Source organism: Coccinella septempunctata, chromosome 5, assembly GCF_907165205.1.
Source record: "Coccinella septempunctata chromosome 5, icCocSept1.1, whole genome shotgun sequence".
NCBI lineage: Eukaryota > Metazoa > Arthropoda > Insecta > Coleoptera > Coccinellidae > Coccinella > Coccinella septempunctata.
In genome coordinates this window covers 28,528,543-28,548,781 of record NC_058193.1, presented here as the reverse complement: position 1 = coordinate 28,548,781, position 20,239 = coordinate 28,528,543, and the positions used below count along the sequence as shown (strand labels likewise).

Sequence of the window (20,239 nt, the reverse complement as noted above, 5' to 3'; positions counted from 1 at the left end):
TGTGTAAAATAGTGATATTTATTTCATAAAAATTGATTTCGACATTGTTTGAAATACGATTCAATAAAACTAACGCCAATGCTACTGGTGCATCTAAAAGGCAGAACAAAATGAAATCGAAAAAACGTCCCTGCTTAAGAACTACATCCTACATCGAACCATGAACTTTCACGAATAGATATCGAATGAAACCATAAATAAGGCTCTGAAAGACCTAATTCATCTGCAAGAATCATTAACTCATGCAGTAATAAAACAATAACTCATTCCATTCACAACATAGTACCACACACGATCTGGCATTACATTCGTGCTTCTATTTCTATATAACTAACAACAATGCACGTTTCCATTCTTCTAGAGTCTTTCTGTTTCGCTGACGGCTGATCCAAGAGTTCATTTAGCAAGAAGAGCATCATTAAGTATATTATACGAGCGAAAATCTGCTCTAATTCTTGCTGATGATATCTACTAGTAAGTAGTGTAGAGCTTTGACATGAATAAACCTCAATTCAGTTTAATATTTCAAGGTACGTTTCATGAACGAATTCGATGAGTTGGGACTCAATACATGAACAATTATATAAAAGGAATTCAATCTCGATTCAAACTTACCTACTACATCTGTTATTTAAACCAAGATTTAGAAACTATTCAATTTTTTTTTGGGAAAAAGAAGAATATCAACTAAACATATCTGATATCTGAAGCGAATATTCCTGAAATAAACGCTTTGAAGGTCAGTGATCCTTATTAATTGTTGAATAGTGTATTTGACTATCGTCTAGTGTGACAAGACTTGTGATTTTGATATCTGTAGTCATCCCAGTTGGCTTATACATCAAATTACTCAGAAGTGAGAAATAAGCAAGAGATTCTTCATCGATAAAAAGTTAGTATGCAATGATGAAAATCTGACTTCTTCGGAGTTTTATTTTCTCGGTAATTACAGGAAGTTTACATCTGCCAATCTTTTCCGTTTCCACTTTGAATTTAATGTGGCAATTTATGTCTCCTGTTATTTTACGGCCTTCTGCTTCAGTTCAGATGGTAAGTTGCGCACAAGAACCACCATTCATTTTTTCTCCAAATCATATAATCCTCCATTTCAAGATTTTTTCTAACTTTGCCTAAATCTAAGCCCAATTTATGACAGTACCTCCCAATTTGAAAAAGCATAAGTAAAAAAAACCATACAACTTTCCTCAGTTCAAATTTATTCACGTTTGTATGAGCTTAGATCCTAGTTCGTGATCTTACACGCCAACAAAACAAGTTAGTTCGTGTAACTTGGTGTGCCTTATTGCTGCACAATCATGTAACAGTCGAACCTGATCAATCAAGTATCGATTGCAGTGGTACAAATTACTTCGTATTGTTGAGGCCAAACGTGATTCCCAACAGTCGTGGGAAGATATCAGATGCCCAAGTGCATTTCTTCGAAGTGACTGGTGGTGCAAACACTCTTAAGTTCAACTAGGTCAGCGCATAAACCAGAATGGAAACATTTTTGATCGATGGGTTAGTATGTGTAGCAAACCTTACGAATGGGTGGTGCAACGCCTTCTAGGATGGAGTTTTACCTGAAAAAATAATTAGTGTTAGAGTTGGAGTATTAGATATTTCCGATTCAGAGGGTTAGGAAATACGCTAACTTGATATAACATAAAGAGAAAAATCTGTGAAGATAGGGTGAAGAGTAATAAATGAGAGAAGAGCACATATTGTATGGGTAGAAGTAGAAATGTTTAAGGATAACAAAGAGAAATTCATGTCATTCTCGAATGAAAATGTTATCATTCGTATTTCCATAATGACTTTCAGTAGTGACCGACAAACAAGTGACTCAAACTTGAGATTACATTATGAATTGCATGAATGATACGTCATTTTTTCAGTTTATCCTAAAACCGATTAGTTAAGACAAAGTCGGTCATAATACAACAATGAAAATACGAAATAATTCAGTTGGAATAAAAACAGGAATTTTATGAATCCCTTTGTGAATATATTGAGCGATACAAAAAGAATTTGAGGAAATTTTACCAAAACTTCACTAAGCGGTAAAAATATTATATTCGATGAACCTAAGTTTCAAGTATGAAAGGGACAAAATTGAACAATCGAATAAAAAGGTAGTTACCAACATTCTGAATTCAGATCAAATTAAGTTTTTTCTACCAATTTTTGTTCCCACATAAAAATAAAAATTGACTCAATGATATTGCAAAAAAATTCAGGATATTGTTCTCTCAGTTACTTGGAGTCGTTAAGGTCGTTCAAGAATTTGTCCAGAAATACTTCGATTCCAAGATTCAGGGCGTTGAATTTTTCCAAATAAATAAAGAGTTTTTCGATATTTTCGAAACAACTTTATAGATATTTGAACGAAAGGCCCTAGGGGTGTAAGCATGGTGAATTGGCCCTTGAAAGTTATTTGATATTTTAGATATTGATACGAGGATATATTGAAAAATTCTTAACCTACTATAGAACCAAACAAAATTTCAATGTCAAAATATTTCATTACTCAACATATTCTTCTCTTATTTGGATACATTTATTACAGCGAACCTGCAACATCTCTAGACCTTTCAAAAAAAATGTTGCAAACCAGACCTCCACAGCTTATATTACCTCCTCGTTGGAAGAAAATTTACGACCTTTTGAACTAAAAAACTAAAAAGATGATAGTCGGATGGAGCTAAATCTGGTGAATTCTTTGCATGGCAACATAAGATTTGTGTGCAGAAGCGTTGTTCTGCAAAAACAAAACACCTTTGGATAGCTTTCCACGTCTTTTCTCTTTAATTTTTTTCCCGTTGAATGGTCAGTAATATCGAATAGTAATCTCCGGTGTTGTTCTACCCTTATCCAAGAAATCAATCATAACTACTCCATAGCAATCCCAAAAAACTGAAGCAAGAACTTTTCCAGCAGATTTTTGGACACGAAACTTAGGTCTTGGAGAACCAGAGTGTCGCCAATCGCCATTCCATCGATTGTTGCTTTGTTTATGGATCGTAGAAATATACCCAAGTTTCAGATCTCTAATTCACTTATTTTTTGAGAAAAAGCAAGATATGTTAGAATGAAAAAACATCAGGAACTCGTGCACCGATTGTTCCAAATTTTGGATATGTTTTCAGCTCTTAATATTTTTTTTAAGTCCATTTGTCACGCTGTCAAAATCTTAACGGTCAAGTTACTAAGAAACGAAAGCTTTCAAACGAAAAGCTTGTACATCAAAGCAACCTATGTAGAGACAAATTGCTTCTTTTACCTTCCAGTTCGTCGGATGACTGATTTAACACGTCCTCCAATTCACATCGAAAGGAAGAGAGAGTGTCAGTCATGTCCAATCAAGTGTTCATTCGAGAGCGTCCCCATGATTATGAATCAACAGAAAGGCTATAAATAAATATAAATATTCATGGTCGATTACCATCGACTTCCGATAAAACTGGTCAGTTTCCACGCCTTCCAGAAGAAAAAAGACACGCAGCTCGTTGAGGAGACGCAGCCGTTTCCTCCGACATCAATCAATAGCGTTAATATGCCAAAAAAAAACATTTGCATCTTTGTATCCCAAGGAGAGGCTTTGCACTGAATTATTTCAAATTTTAATCTCATAGATTTCGAGAATCGAGACAGAAGCAATAAAATTTCATTAACTTCAATTTTATCTGTACGAAAGTTTGTTTTTGCCAAATTGGAACCATTAGTGAAGAGTTTGCGGATTAATAAGTTAAGAAAATCTAAAAAAAACAATCTAAGAGAGCCGCATACGAGAATATATTGAAAAATTCTTAGCCCAGTATACAACCAAACAAAATTTCGATGTCAAAATATTTTATTAGTCAACATAAACTCCTCTGCAACGTCTCAGAAAAAAATATTTCTTCTTGCTCTGCAAACCAGACCTCCACAGCTTCTATAACTTGCTCGTTGAAAGAAGATTCACGGTCTTTTAAACTTTTTTTCACTTGAGGAAAGAGATGATAGTCGGGTGGAGCCAAATCTGATGAAAAGGCGGGGTGTTCTAGTAATTCAAACCTTAAATCACGAGTTTTTTATATGGCAACATGAGATTTGTGTGCAGGAGCGTTATCCTGCAAAAACAAAACACCTTTGGAAAGCTTTCCGCTTCTTTTCTCTTTAATTTTTTCCCGTAGAGTGGTCAGTAATATCGAATAGTAATTTCCGGTTATTGTTCTATCCTTATCCTAAAAATCAATCATGATTACTCCATGGCAATCCCAAAAAACTGAAACAAGAACTTTTCCAGCAGATTTTTGGACACGAAACTTCTTAGGTCTTGGAGAACCAGAGTGTCGCCATTCCATCGATTGTTGCTTTGTTTCTGGATCGTATAAATGTACCCAAGTCTCATACATAGTAACAATTGCGTTTAAGAAGTCTGCATCGTTTTCAAATCGAGCACAGATCGAACGCGATGCTTCTACCCTTGCACGTTTTTGGTCAACATTCAAACATTTGGGGATCCATTTTGCAGCAATTTTTCTCATGTACAAATTGACGTGAACTTTATGATGAACGCGTTCGTATGAAATATTCAGTGCTTCAGATATCCGTTTTAACCCAATTCGACGGTCTGATAAAATCCTGTCATGAACTGCATCGATATTTTCGGGGACTAACACAGAAACTGGCCTTCCTGATCGGTCATCATCTTCAATGGAAAATTTACCTCTTTTGAAGCTTGAAGTCCAATTTTTCATGGTCGCATACGAAGGATATTAATCACCAAGGGTATTAAGCATATCTTCGTAAATCTGCTTACTTCTTAACGCATATAAATACTGAGGTACTTGATGATGGCTCGATACTCCAATTATTTGATTTTCACAATTTCGGTGGACATCTTCTTTCTTTTAATTTATTGCGTAACTCTGGTTTACTTTTTTGACCTCAAACTTCACACTGACACTTTTAGTGAGTTATTTATTGTTCGTTACTATGGTAACGCAATATTTTTTTTGCATGGAACTGGTCCAGGCTAACTAGATATCAATACATCCTCGAATACAAACCCATGCAATAAGAACCTATACTTCATCAAGAATCATTATCACCAAAAAAAAAGAAGATTAAACCAGTCGAAAACTCACATCAATGCCCAGAAAAAGGGTTACAATCAGTTCCTCCTTTATTCACCAAGCGCTATATGTCACCAGAAGAATTTCAATAGCTTCGGAGATGAAAAAGAAACCGAGCAAGGCGTAACCATCTCGGCATTCATGTGTATTCTTAATTCTTATTGTTACATACGATCATCCATCATCTATACCTCACCACAAGAGAGCATTATTTCGAAGGATCGCCGACTTCGATTGCGTGGGCGTCAAATTCGCCCACCGACGGACATTTCTGTCAAAATGCATTATCTGTATCCGAACCCTTCCCACGTACAGAGAACTATCCCATTTGACCTTATTTCGAGCGAAATGCGAGTTTGACTCCGTTGAGAGTTCAGTGGATAAATCGGAAATTCTAAATAAGAACGGAATATCATCAATAAATGGAGGACTGCCAACAATTTACTCCTGGAATTCAGAAATAGCGAAGAACAAAACACGAAAATTCAATCACTCTTATTTGACGTTGAAATTATTATTGGAAGGACAATTCTAGGTGATAGTCGTCTCCAGTACTATGTACGAGGATTTATTGATATCTAGTTAGCCTAGACCAGTTCCATGCATAAAAAAAATATTGCGTTACCATAGCAACGAACAAATACTCATTAGAAGTGTCAGTGTTAAGTTCGAGGTGGAAAAAGTAAACCAGAGTATCGAGCCATCATCAAGTACCTGGATTCAACAGGGTTGAGAGGTAAGCAGATTTACGAAGATACGCTTGATACCCTTGGTGATCAATGTCCTTCGTATGCGACCGTGAAAAATTGGACTGCAATCTTCAAAAGAGTTTAATTTTCCATTGAAGATGATGACCGATCGGGAAGGCCAGTTTCTGTGTCAGTCCCCGAAAATATGCAATTCATGACATGATTTTATAAGACCGTCGAATTGGGCGAAAACGGATATCTGAAGCACTGAATATTTCATACGAACGCGTTCATCATACAGTTCAATTTGGACATGAGAAAAATTGCTGCAAAATGGATCCCCCAAATCTTTGAATGTTGACCAAAAGCGTGCAAGGGTAGAAGCATCGCGTTCGATCTGTGCTCGATTTGAAAACGATGTAGACTTCTTAAACCGAATTGTTACTATGGATGATACTTGGGTACATTTCTACGATCCAGAAACAAAGCAACAATCGATGGAATGGCGACACTCTGGTTCTCCAAGACCTAAGAAGTTTCGTGTCCAAAAATCTGCTGGAAAAGTTCTTACTTCAGTTTTTCTGGATTGCCATGGAGTAATCATGATTGATTTTTTGGATAAGGGTAGAAGAATAACCGGAGATTACTATTCGACATTACTGACCACTCTAGGGGAAAAATGAACGAGAAATGACGCGGAAAGCTATCCAAAGGTGTTTTGATTTTACAGGACAACGTCACTGCACACAAATCTCATGTTGACATGCAAAAAATTCTTGATTTAGGGTTTGAATTACTAGAACACCCTCCTTATTCACCAGATTTGGCTCCATCCGACTATCATATCTCTTTCCTCAACTAAAAAAAAAGTTTTAAAAGGCGTAAATTTTCTTTCAACGAAGAGGTAATAAAAGCTGTGGAGGTCTGGTTTGCAGAGCAAGAAGAAACATTTTTTTTCAAGTCCTAGAATAAATATATCCAATTAAGAGGAGAATCTGTTGAGTAATAAAATATTTTCACATTGAAATTTTGTTTAATTCTATAGTAGGCTAAGAATTTTTCAATGCAAGGATAGACCTTGTGTTAATGAGGGTTTATACTACCATAAGAACATTTCACTTCATCATGAATCTGATATTGTCAACGATCATTTTTAGTCAAACTTTTCCACCTAACTTACATTACATTCCTCGAATTTTTGGGAGGCACCTCGAGTCGAAGCCCATTACTACTAATCCATCGGAATAAATTATAGTCGAGTACCTAATTTATGAGATGTTTCATAATTTTATTCCATGAGCGTTGATCTTAATTGAACACAAAAAAATTTCTCCACAAGAAATATTACCGAGTTTCTCCACCAGGTGAATGAATTCTTCCTCAATCATTTTATTAGGTCAAATTGGACCATTATGTATCGTACCAATTATCTAAAATTTATTCAGATGCCTCCTGATAAAGTATATCGCCTTCCACCCGTCTCAATGATATCAACTGCTAGAATTTTTTACGCCTTCGAAAAACAAACATCCATTTGACTTTTATCTCTTTACAAATCGAGGTTCGTCTTGTACCATCATCGATTAACGGCTTCCATCTAACGCTACGTTGGTTTAATGAAAACTTTTAACACTATACTTAAGAGAATCGAAATGGGCATGTTATTCATAATGACTATATTGGAAGGAGTCACGAAACGTGTCTACACATCTCGGAAGCATTTCTCTCATGAGTCCTTTTTAACGTATGAAAAGTTATTGTTCATACCGAGTCGAGTTCTTTTAGATCTGAATGATATTCTTCTTATATGTACAGGGTGGGCAAAATTCGTGATACCTGAACTACAAATTTTTAACACAACGAGATAGAGGAAAATGAATGTACCATTCATGTCGTCTTTTTTCGGGAAACTAATAATGCAATCAACTGCATCTTTTGTTTTCGAGTTATACGCCAAAATTGAAATTTGGGCGATTTCAACTTTGGTCATTATCTCCGTTCCTGTTTGATCTAGGATGTTGAAATGAAAACATTATACAGACACTTTGTTGATAGCAATCCAGTGGCGTACTATGATTTTTTCCTACAGGTTTATTCGCTGAGCTATAACATAAAGTTGTGTTTTTTCTTATGAAAACAGTAGTTTAAAATGACAATTTTTATTACGAAAATGCCGAAAGTGATTGAAAAAAGAGACAGGTTTTCAGGAAGTGCTATTTAGAATTCAGGTCCGCTCATTCAAATAGTTATACCCTGATATTCTAAAATCCACAATACGTCAGAAGGTAGCGAACATATTCAATATAAGAGAATTCTTATAATGTTCCATGTGAATCTAAACGACTTATATTTCAGCCTCGATATCAGCTGAATATTTCCACAATCAGAAAGATTGTGAATGAAGAGGATGACGAAGAATTTTCTTCTATTGGGAGACCCAAAAAAGTGGTGGTATTTGAGAATTTTATGTTGGAGTGAATAAATGCGAAAAGTTTACTACAGGATTTTCGATGAATGTCGTAGAATAAGTTCCCGAAAATTGATTTTTCTATTTTTCATTTGACTTGTCCTATATACATTATAAATGTCTTAAGGTACCAATAAATACCTAATTATTATTATTATATCGATGTATTAAGATGAACAGCCACAAATAAGCGCCAGTTGTCCTGTTAATTGTTTATTCATGTGAAATTTTTGTTCAAAGGTGAAGTTCATCTTGACTTGAAACTTCCTTCAATTCCTTTTACTTGTATTGATGCAGGATGATTTTTGTTGAAGAATTTAACATTCTTGTAATTATCTGTTAATTCCTTTCTGGAGATACCCATTCCCAACCACTGCATCATATGCATTTCATCTTCGGGTTGATATTTTTGAAATCTACAACTGATGTAACGTGTTCAAACTTCAGCCAAAGAAGAACATTAACTCTCCTCAAGCTAGTGCATATTATGATATTATACTGATCTCTTGTATTTTCCATGCAAATAACTGGATTTGGTATGCCTTCAATCAGTTTGTATAAACTTCAATTACGTTCGTCACATATTTTCCGAAGAGATTCGACATTGTGATAAAATACGTAATAATAGAAACTTTTACGTAGAAAGGGCAACATAGCGTTGATTTAAAACCCAAAAATGTTTTGACAAGCGTCATAACCCCACATTTTCGTACTATACAGAGTGAAATGTGTCAAATTTCCATGGCCAACCGACTGCTAAAATAAAAGTGAATGGAGTAAACCAATGAAAGTCTTTCCCTGTACGTAGTACCCATACGCAACTTGATCATAACAACCCGTAGTCAACCACCACATTCGTCGAATATATTAAAATCACTCCTATGATGGTTTATTGCCTTCATAACATCAAGTGGGTACATCGTGTACGATTATTATTCTCAAAGCACATTATGCTGTGGTGTTCACGAATAACAAATGCAAGAACACGTTCCTGAAACTGTAAACATGGCTGAAACGTTGTCGGTTATGTTTTGTTTTGCGTGCCACAACAAGTCTTTGTTCAAGCTGAATAACTGATTGCTTATCCTGGATCCTATTCTCGAAATAGTCGGAAATTCGTAGAACTTCCTATTTTGGGAAAACTGCTGTTATGCCAAAATATTCCAACTTCGCGTATCCGCCTTGGAACAAGCAGAAAAGGAAACAATATATAATTGTTTAAAACAAATTCACTTGACTTTGAACTTGAATAATAATGTTAATACTCAAAACTAAAAGGAGAAATTTTTTGGGACGCCACTGTATTAGCTCTAAAAGCATGTAGGTAAAGCGCAGTTTGGCTTATTAAAAAGCTTGTATGCAGGGATTGTCAAAATACAATAAACATGTTCTACTTTTTTAGATAAATATAACATATATTATGTATTTTCAATATTTTGTGTTTTGTGATTTTTGCACAATTATATTATTTATATTTCCGCATTCTCAGAGATCCTTCATGTTGGCAACATTCCTACCTTTCCCATCGAATTGATAAATCGCAGAAAATTATGAGAAATGTCCGTACAACTCGTTTATTCCTTATACAGCTTAATCATATTATCAAGTGCAATCATGCTGAGAGTTTGACAAATAATAAAGCACGTTCTTTCTTCGACTCCTTATTCAACCTTTCGCAGAATTTACAACACGATCTGAACCCCGACCCTACGAAATGATTTTCTGCTAATAAGATCTCGGAACAGAATAAAAATATTATATCAAGGTGAACAGTTACTTGGTTTTTTAACAATCGTTATTTTCACACGATGGAAGCTACTCGAATGAAGTTTATGAAACTGTGTCTGTATAAAATCTTCCATCAGTCTTCATCAGATCAGAATAAGTCGATTAAACTCAAGTTAGTCGTGGAATTATCAGAATGAAAATGTTCTAAACTGTTTTACCTCATTCTAGCCAAAATGAAAACAAAATAGCTACTCGCTATTCAACATTTATACTTTTTTATTTCGAATGAACCCAAAATCGCAATCGCATATTTTTTAAAATATGCGATATCATTAAGTCGAAATCTCACTGGAGAAAAAAATTGGGATTAAATGGATTTTGAAATCTTCCTATTTATATCAAACATATAACTGAGAGTTCTGTTATATCAGCATATAAGATGATTCTTACTTCTCGTATAATCCAAATTGTTACTGTGATGAAACAGTAACTTCTGCCATTGAGATACTGGAAACGTAAACACAAATATTCATTATGGGGAGTCCGGGAGAGTTGAACCCCTTTTCACTCTGAAGCCACTTAAGTTGTATCTGTAAATGGTAGCAACTCATTTTTTGCGAGAAGATATAATGTCCAAATAGGTAACGATAGATTATAGTAGATTGATGGTGAGATGAACATTTTGAGTACAGCAATTCTTTTTTTAGGAACCGTAAATTGGCTCATGTCTCCCTAACCCATGGAAGAGTTGAACAGGGGGCGAGAGAGACTTGACCATAAGTTTGTTCATCAGGAAAAACATTCAAAGAAAACAATTTCCAATGACCAACGATTGTCTATGTCAAGGTTTTCATCATCAGATGTAGCAGCCTATGAAATACATATTTTTTCTATTTCAGAGTCACTCTCACTTATTTCCGAGATGTTTTTTAGTCTTTTGAACCTTTGTATAGTATTTAATATTCATTTCTATAATTAATTTTTTTTTTGAAGCAAACTATTATCTAAGCTCAGTGCGGGAAACTTGGACCACTGATTATGTCTCCCGACCATAGCATGGGTCAAGTCTCCCGCACTCCTTTTTAGCCTATTCAACAGATATTTTCTTGAAACTTTTACAACTATTATTGAGAAGGCTCATCGTTTGTAAAACAATATTAATCAATGAAAGCAATAAAACTAAATAACACAGCACACCTATTAAACTTTCCAGACAGTGTAACAAACAAAAATGATTCAATTTCTTACTTCCTAACAACAAAATCACGTTCAACCCTCTCACTCCCGAACTGTTCTGATGGCGGCCAAAATGGAGCCGCCACTAGTTGTGCCTTTTTACGAGTATGTCGCAAACTATTTACGATACCGATAGCGCGAAATTTGAATTGAAATATTTGAGGTGGTTCAAGTCTCCTACCTGAGAAAGAGGAAAAGGGTAGTTTTGGCAGTCTGGCAACGATGTCTCAGCAATGCCTGACGTCATGCCCTTGCTGAAATGAACAGACTCTACCACAGCTTCACACGAGTCTTGAACATATTAGGGGAAATGAACGAACTGAGAATAAATCACTTCGAGTGTCAAAATTTCGTATTTTCAAGGGAGATATCTTCACGGAAGAAAATTAATCGAGATATTACCAATGAATTATAATGAGCGGGATATTTTTAGAACCAAAACAATGCGACCTCGGTGGCAACGGGTCCAGAAACATCAAATGACTCATATTTTCCCTGACCTGCTGAAGGTGAATGGGACACCTGGTAAGCGCCCACATATTAAATTCACGCAAACCGGCATTTTACCTAATATCCCACATGCGGCGGCATCTAGATGCCATTTCAACCGCCCAACATGACGAGGACAACGCCGGCAGGTGCTTTTCGTTAAGGTAAAATTCCTGCTTTGGGGTGAGGGATGGGAAATGTCGAGAGAGCCAAGATATTGCTGGCTGTTGTCAAGGACGGCGACATGAGACGTCCTCGACGGCAGCCGCTGACGGAAAAAAGAAGGATGGCAGATTCCGTCCGCCAATTTCGAGTGTGTCTGGAGTCAGCTTGGAAAATAATGAAATAGGTGGCTTTCGAGGCCCATAATTCAGGCAGGTTGTCCGAATAGTTTGGGTGTCATTTGATAGCCTTCTAAAATTGAATGTCTGGCCTATCCTCGGGCCTATCTCTGGTATCCATCAGAACCGTCTATTGGCTCTTGTATTATCTATCTCATCACGAGAATCTTCAATAGTGACAACGTTTTGGGTCAACAAATGAGTTGAGTGCAAACAATGTATCATATGAATTCATTTCTAGTATGTTATCCAGAAGGTCAAGAAAATCTAAAATATTTTCATGTTTTTTACCATTTCCGGTTATACCGGAATTCGCTATTAACTTTATTTTTGTATATAATCATTATCCCAAAGTACCTTTCGGTGTATGGGTTATCTTTGCATTACAATTTCACATTGGGTATATGTAATTTCAATTTTTTTAAATTAGATAAATTATAACATTTTTAAATCCTCCATCCACTTTTTTTTGTAATTTCAATCATATGTTATCAATAATATTTCGAACTCATTCGACCATAGAATATAAAATACTCAAAAGCATTCGACCACATAGACATAGAGACATGGACTGAGCAATGTCAGCATGAAATTGACTTTTTTGTAGAAAGAGAGAAATGATCGTCGGGCATTTACCTGTCTCTTTTTTGTTCACATAGATTTGAGTGTGGACCAATCAAAATTCTAGAAAAAGACAACTGCATGCCCGACGTGCGTTTCTCTCTGTCACTTTTTTGGCCGTATTTCATGCATAGATATAAAGGGAAGGCACAGTCCATGGCTCTATGTCTATGTTCGATCATTAAAAACGAAAAAGCCTCTCTATTTTCTAAAATCAAATTCAAAACCGTATCGATTCAGTGTAACAACCCCAATTCAATATTTTGAGTAGGGAAGATGAATTGAGCATATTTATATTTTTCCCATAATTCATTCGTTTTTGGTATGATCAAATTCAAATTTTTTACAAAATTGGTCATTTCCTAAAACATGCTGTGTGAATCTATGAAATTTTCACTAATTTATTCTATGATTTCGACGATAATCGTCAACTGCCTTACACCATCAAAATATCACCGTTTGTTTCTTTAATTCAAAATGGAGGTGGAAATAGATTGTTCAAAGTATTTCCTTATTTTTCGAAAATAACCAATGCGGGAACCTTGCAGCAGATTTATCATCAAAATTGCTGAATAAATGAGATTCAATTGATTTACACCATTGAGTGATTTACGTTGTTTGAAATTTGAATTTTTCGGAAACGAATGGATTATATGAAAAAAATTTATTCGATTCCATATTTTGTCGGGGGGTCACCTACCAAAATAGAAATGTTGACGAGAGTGAAAGCTCTTTCCAAACAATTTTTACTATAGTTACTCTAGGAAATTCGAGTTGGGACTTCGTTTGCGATTAGAGGAATCGGTACTACCCACCCCTGTTTGTGATCGGTGCAACCATAGAAATATCAAACGAGTTGCCATAGACATATAGACATAGACATAAAGACATAGTCATAGAGACATAGACATAGATCTATGCGAGGTGCAACCTCACTTTTGTCAGTTGTGTCGAATTGACAACTGACGTTTGATATTTCTATGGACGTAGATTTGTTTACTTTTGCGTCAGAAATCTCGAGTCTCTGAACCTTTTTTTCTTATTCCCGATTTGACTTCTGGGTCGGGGTTATTTCCTGGGCACGCTCGGGTTTTTCGTCTTTCGTCTGAAAATTTTCGTGGCGCTGCACATGCAGCAGTTCGCCCACAAAGGACGATTTCCCAATCCTCCGAGTCAGCTAATTTTCCCCTCTTACCTCTACCACTCTGTGCTCACGAAATTAGAATATACCGATAAGCCATTCTTTTCTTTTACCTAATCGATTATTAGCAATTCCCCACGATGTACTCGAGAAGTTTCGCATAATGAATAATATTGTAGATCTCCTCGGCAATCCTCCATAAAATTAACTTGGCGGAACGCGTGCACCACTGGTTCTGCTGTAGTTCAACGCGAGCGACTATATGAGTCACACTATTTCGATCGAGTAGGCCGCGACCAGTAAAATCGCAAGCATGGGTCTTTGAACTCCAGACCTGGATATCAGACTGCACGACGCCTTTCCTTCTAGACCCAGCACCTTCATCCAAGCAGACTGCTCATGGCTGACCCTACTCCCTTCAATGACTTTTTTCGTTGACCCAATGACTGAATTTGAATTCATTCGAGTTTGTATGAAGCGCTTCCGTTCGATCAGTGCGGAATGGAGTTCACACAATGCACCGATATAAAAAAGGTTGTTGGATTAATGCAAAGCTGGTTAGTAAAAAGATACCTAGCTGAGAATAGACGACATTTTTTCCTTGGGATTTTAAGAGTGTGTTACCTGATTTAGCGGATATTTTTCTTCTGTAGAGAGTGTTGCAATTAAAAGAATGTATGTCCAATAACTAGAAAATATTACGCCAATTTTATAATAAGAATCAAGGGGGACAAATGTTGGATACGTTAACCAAAGGCAAAGGACCGAATATTCTCCAGTTTAGGCTCTCATCCCCAATAACGACTCCAAAATACCTCAAAAATGCCTAAGAAAAAGGTGAAAATTTTGACGTTTCTTTCCTGTCAGGCATCGATGATCAGAGAAAATTACAGATTTCTGAGTACAGACAGTCTGTGGTTTTGAACAAAGAACACAAATAATTGTGTGACAACATAGACATAGAAACTCTTATGTCTCTATGTCTATGTGTGACAATCACCTCACGAAAGTGAGGTTGGCAGCGATCACAGAGCGGGGTGTTTCACATCGATCGGACTCATAGAGTACTTGGATCCCCTGGACGTACTTTTCTATATCTATACTAATAAATAAAATTGGTGTGTATAACTGTCTCTTAGTCCGGAGTAATCTCCTGATTGGCCCAACCAATTTTCACAGGACTTGACAGTTGGAAAGTTTCAGTAGAAATTAGGAGCAAAAGATCGAAATATCGCAAAACTACTGCAAACACTCGAGCCTTTCATTTTACCGGTGAAATTTCAAACCTCGGATGTTCGTCGAAAGTTCATTCCTATGTAATCGAATATTCGTCCGAGTACAGGGAAATGACGACTCCGAATAGAATCGGATGACGGGCAAGCTTCAAACTCGCCGAATCGTATTAAATTGAATTCAAGACCCTTGAGAATCGAACTTGATATCGAAAAGTGGAGCAGTTCCGTTGTGTGCGTTCCGGCAAATCACGGAGATCAAGATACCCGGGAAAATGGCACTGCATTAACGGTTTCCACACACACTCTTCTCGTTTCTTCGCGACTAGTCTCAGATGAAAAACCGGCTTCATTATTATTTTAAACCTTTGGCAGTCAAGAACGGAGAATCCCTCATGTTGGCTTAGTCTCATCATCTAACAGAGGATCCACAGTAATTAGGAGTCAAAACAAGAAAGCGATGAAAAATAGTTTATTTTCAGCTGCCGAATGACCCAAGCCCTATAATGGATTGTGTCTCTTCCAACGAGGTTATTTCTCTTGAGCACTTCCGATATATCTTGGCAAGCACAAACTATTCTTCTATTTTTTCGCTCATTCAGTTTGTTTCGAGAGCTCCATTTTGTCAAATCATCTCAAGTATGTTTGGTGGTTTTTTTTTTCTAGTGGGTCAAATGATTCTTCTTTTCTGGTAGATGTTTGCGGACTCAATCCCCAAATCGAAACGAAAAAAGTGTTTCGATACAGTATCAAAAAACTTCTGGCCTCCACCCTCCCACGACAACAGCGGAAATCTGGTGCAAACGACTTGCTCCCTATTTATCAAACACGATGAATTCTATGGTCTCCGAGAGTTGTCAAAGTTCTAGAAAGACGTCAAATATTCATCCCTTTCTGGCATTGAACTCAATAAATTCTCAAATTCAATGTTTTTTGGCGTATTTTTAGTGTATTTCGGGGAAGAAAATATGTGTTCCTTAGTACGTAGATTCTCAAATGAAGGCCTGGGCGGAGATAGTTCGGTCTGCATACTTTGAAGGCGGTACAGCAGATTCGGATGAATAATATTTCATGTTCCATTGGCAGATTCCCGGTACACAGTAGTATTTCATGGAAAATATATAGAACCTGTGTGAATTGGACCGACTGACAAAAACTACAGTAATCGACAATAAAATCTAAATTGAGCCCTCAAGGAAATGCAATAAATTTCTAGAACTAAATAACAGACACACCTGCAAACGCATGAGGCAATACAGCCATCATAAACCCGTCGATTAAATGATACGGAATGGAACAAATCAAATAGTCATGAAAAAGGTCTAAATAGGGCGTTTTTGTCTGGCGGTAGTTTCAGTTTCATTCCCGCTGTATCGCGTCAATTCTAGCAGTGAACAGGTTCTGATCAATCCATTGGTTCTTTGTCAGCATCCTTTCTATAAAAACTATTCACCGTTTCCTGCCGATTGTGTTTCACGGCTATAAAAGGATAAATATGTGAAAACTGAACCGGACGAGAGACAGAAAACGAATTCGGATATTGATTTTTATTTTCAACAGCTAGTGTGAGCCAGCAGATTCGCATTTCAGATCGAAATACAGAAGTAAAAAACCGAGTCACTGGGTACATCATAGAAACGATCAGAACTAAAGCATCGATATGATCCCTTCGCTGATTGTCACCTCTAAGTTTTTCTCTGTGTATTTTACATTCCATAGAGTTTTCAGAGTAATCTATGGAGTAATTCGCAAACATAGATTAGAGAAATCAGTGTCTGTGTTCTGTGTTTCCAAGTTTCTATGCGTTTCAAACATAGACAGAGTGTCTCTATGTCTATGGTTTCAAACAATGAAAACCATAGATTAGTATTGGCGAATCCAAAAATCTAGACGCCCTCTGCCGACTGAATTACGAAACTACTTTGTCAGTACTGCAAAGTCAAAACAAGTTTAGTTCCTTATGTTTTTTCTTATCTCACGTTGTCCAACAAAGTATTATAATTATTATTTGTAGAAGTTATATCGGGATTAATGTCTGGGTTTCTGAATAGAAATATTGATTCCGAAAAAAAATTGGAAAAGGTATTTATACCAGTCCTTTCAACTGGCAGGAGTTAGGTTAAACGATTTTTCTTTCCGAGAGTTTTCTGCTAAAAGTGCTAAATTCAATTGATGATTTAGAAATACAATTTCATAATTTTCATACTTCTAAATGAATGCTTTTTCTCATCTGTAGAACTTGTTCCATGAGCTGAATCATATTTATGTCTCTTGAGATTTCAGTATGAGAAATACCTATATCATAACATGGAATTAAAATACTTTAAATAGAAACTTCACAAACTCAGAATATGCTGCCTCAACATTATTAGCTAGGTTTAATTCAAGAGAGAATCTGTGAAATAATAGGATTTTCCAGGTACAGTGGATCACCAATATCATCGCTCGATTTTATTCCACAATTCATCCTTTTCAAATGAAATATTTCCAAAGAATGTTGATCTTTCTTTACGAAACTAAATCAATCAATTCGCTTCCCATAATTCCGATAAATATCTTGATTTTCTAGAAAAACTCTGTTAGTCCGTACAAATCTCGAAAAGAGTACTGACAAACGTCAAAGTTTGTTTTCATTTCGCAGCGCCCTCAACGGTAATTGGATTCGCGAATACAACACACAGTGATTTTTTCCTTCCTCGGCTTGCGAACTACAAATTACAGAAACAATTTAGAGTAGTCTGTGTTGCGAACATCAGTTCTAGTACTATTACACTAGACGAGATCACGTTTGATACCAAAACTAATTAATTTTCCCATCGCAAATTTGCCTAAAGTTCTTAAAACAGCACTTACAAATCATTTATGTTCCTAGTGCGGTAGTTCATGTATTTCCTCCATCCAGCACCAACTAAATATTCGAATAAAAAAATATTTACAGGTTATAACAGTAAACCGGGCTATAATAACCGAAGGTTGAATGTTGAATATCAGATGTATGCTCCTCTACGTTCCAAATAAAAATTTCGATCTATAAATAGTCGTTATTTATACAACACGGGCACAACGTTTTCGACTTTACAGAAGAGCTCAATCTCTCATCTTTATCGGCTATGTTTCAAAACAAGGAAAATGAAAAAGTGATCTGATAAAACGGGGGTATGGTGGGTCCTCGAAGCCTATTTGCATTTTTAAACAACTTCCGGCTGCGTTCAAATATACGTGTGGTCCACGCTAGAAGGGTTTTATTATGGTCTTTTGTTTTACGAAGATGACATCCTGTAACCTCATCTCCTTCTGGAGATCTCCGAGTGAATGGGAAAATATGCTGAGAATAAGTGGGTGGTGGAAATGGACCAGGTGTTTTTTATCGCCCTGAACCCGCGAAGAGTCGTGCTACCAACAAACTGTAGCCGAAAATACATTAATGCGAGACTACATTTCTGAATATGTGAAAACATAGAATAAAACACCCAAAATTAGATAAAAATAATGAAAATGTTAGAAATAACATAAGAGCTCGTACTCAACATCTCTTGCATAACACATAAATCAGTTATACACCCGCATTTTATATATATACCTACCATGATCACAAGGTTTCGAGTATTCATTGTTGAAAACAATCTCTCAGATGTGCACCTGAGTGAGTACTCAATATTATAGTATAAATTCGAGTATCGGAGTAATTTCGAAGAATAAAGGTGATTTTTATGAAAATTAACTTGTAACTGCATAATGACGGTTCGTTGTTGAACTGTTTAATAATTCTATAAATGCAACAGGTAGTGAAAAACGAGGTGAAAAATAAAATTCCAGATTGATTTCATCAGTTAAATTTTGGCTGATATAAGGCAACCAAATATGGAAGATTTTTCAATTACTGCTTCCTAATTTATTGCGGCCTCAAACAAAAGTCCCATGAAAAGCTGGAGTCGGTACTTATCTTGTGGGCTGAAGTTATGGTCACATTGATACATTATGTAAGATGCAATCAGAGAACAAACGTGGACTTGAGATTACACAAACCCACATATTTCGAGAGTAAACACCTTTTATTAGCTTCCTAATAGGCAGAATGATGGTTGAAGTGGAGGTTCTTGATATTTCCTCCTTGGGAAAAGTAACATTCGCATTTTGAAATGTATTGATCAATGGAACTTCTGAAAATTTTCCTATTAATAAGCTTGCAACCATTTTATGATGGAATAATGTTTAATACAACCGGTGCAGCCCGAGTCATTAGTCTCAAAATCAGCCAAATATATAATAAAAATATTAAACCTTTGAACTTTCTAAAAGAAGGTTTAATGTTGATTCATTTAAAAAAATCGAAAATAACTCAATTGCTTCGCAAATCACGACTTCATAAAATATATTCCAACCCCTGCTCACTGGTTCACAGATAAATCGATAAACAATCGTGTCACCCGTTGTCAGTATCAGCTGGTTGCTCAATATTCGCTTCAGAATAAATATCGATTCCAGAATGGAAAATAAAATACTAGTATTCAATTTTATGTTTAAGTATTTTCAGGATACTCAACAAAACCTTCGTTTCCATCATATATACCTAACGATAAGAAAATAATCAATTTAATGCAAAAAATGAATTATTTATTGAACTGAATGAAATCACATTGCAAAGAAGAATAAAAAGGTAGCAGTCCAAGAAAATCTAACAGCAGGCTAGCAGGCATACCTTTTAGGTTTCCAACGTCTTTTCAAGACACCCAACATCTGGACAGGTTATTCAAAAACAGAAATCATTAAAATCCAAAAAACCTGGTTCGAACATTGGGATCACTTTTTAATAATTTCTGAAGGGGATAAATTCTTTACATCGTCACTGCACGAAAAATCACACAACACGGGCGAATTTGAGAAACTTTTATTATGATTTGTGGAGAAATTATCTGTAGAAGCCGCAGTGTTTATTTCACTTTTGATGCGAAACGACAACGAACACAAGAATCATCGGAATACCGTTTATTTCCAATTGTATTTTGCGCCGAAAGGTTGGAATCCAACAGCGATCTGAGTACAACACCGCTCTTGCAGCCAGCGGCCTGGTTGGCAAGGTAAAGCTGGTAAGTTGACGTGATGAGAAAGAGAAGGAACAAAAATAAACAACGAAATATCCCGGTCACGTGATCGATCCATTGATGCGTGTGAGAG

The 20,239-nt window shown here is 36.2% G+C and overlaps 1 protein-coding gene across 4 annotated transcripts in view; it reads right to left on the bottom strand.

Annotated features, from left to right (window-relative positions):
• Positions 1–20,161, bottom strand: part of LOC123313336 — a 245,690-nt gene extending 225,529 nt beyond the window's left edge. For all 4 annotated transcript variants that reach the window (XM_044898185.1, XM_044898186.1, XM_044898188.1 and 1 more), the window contains exon 1: positions 19,764–20,161. In XM_044898185.1, the coding sequence (XP_044754120.1) occupies positions 19,764–19,801 (38 nt within the window). In that variant the 5' untranslated portion in view covers positions 19,802–20,161. The remainder of the gene's footprint in view (positions 1–19,763) is intronic.
• Positions 20,162–20,239: the final 78 nt, after the last annotated feature.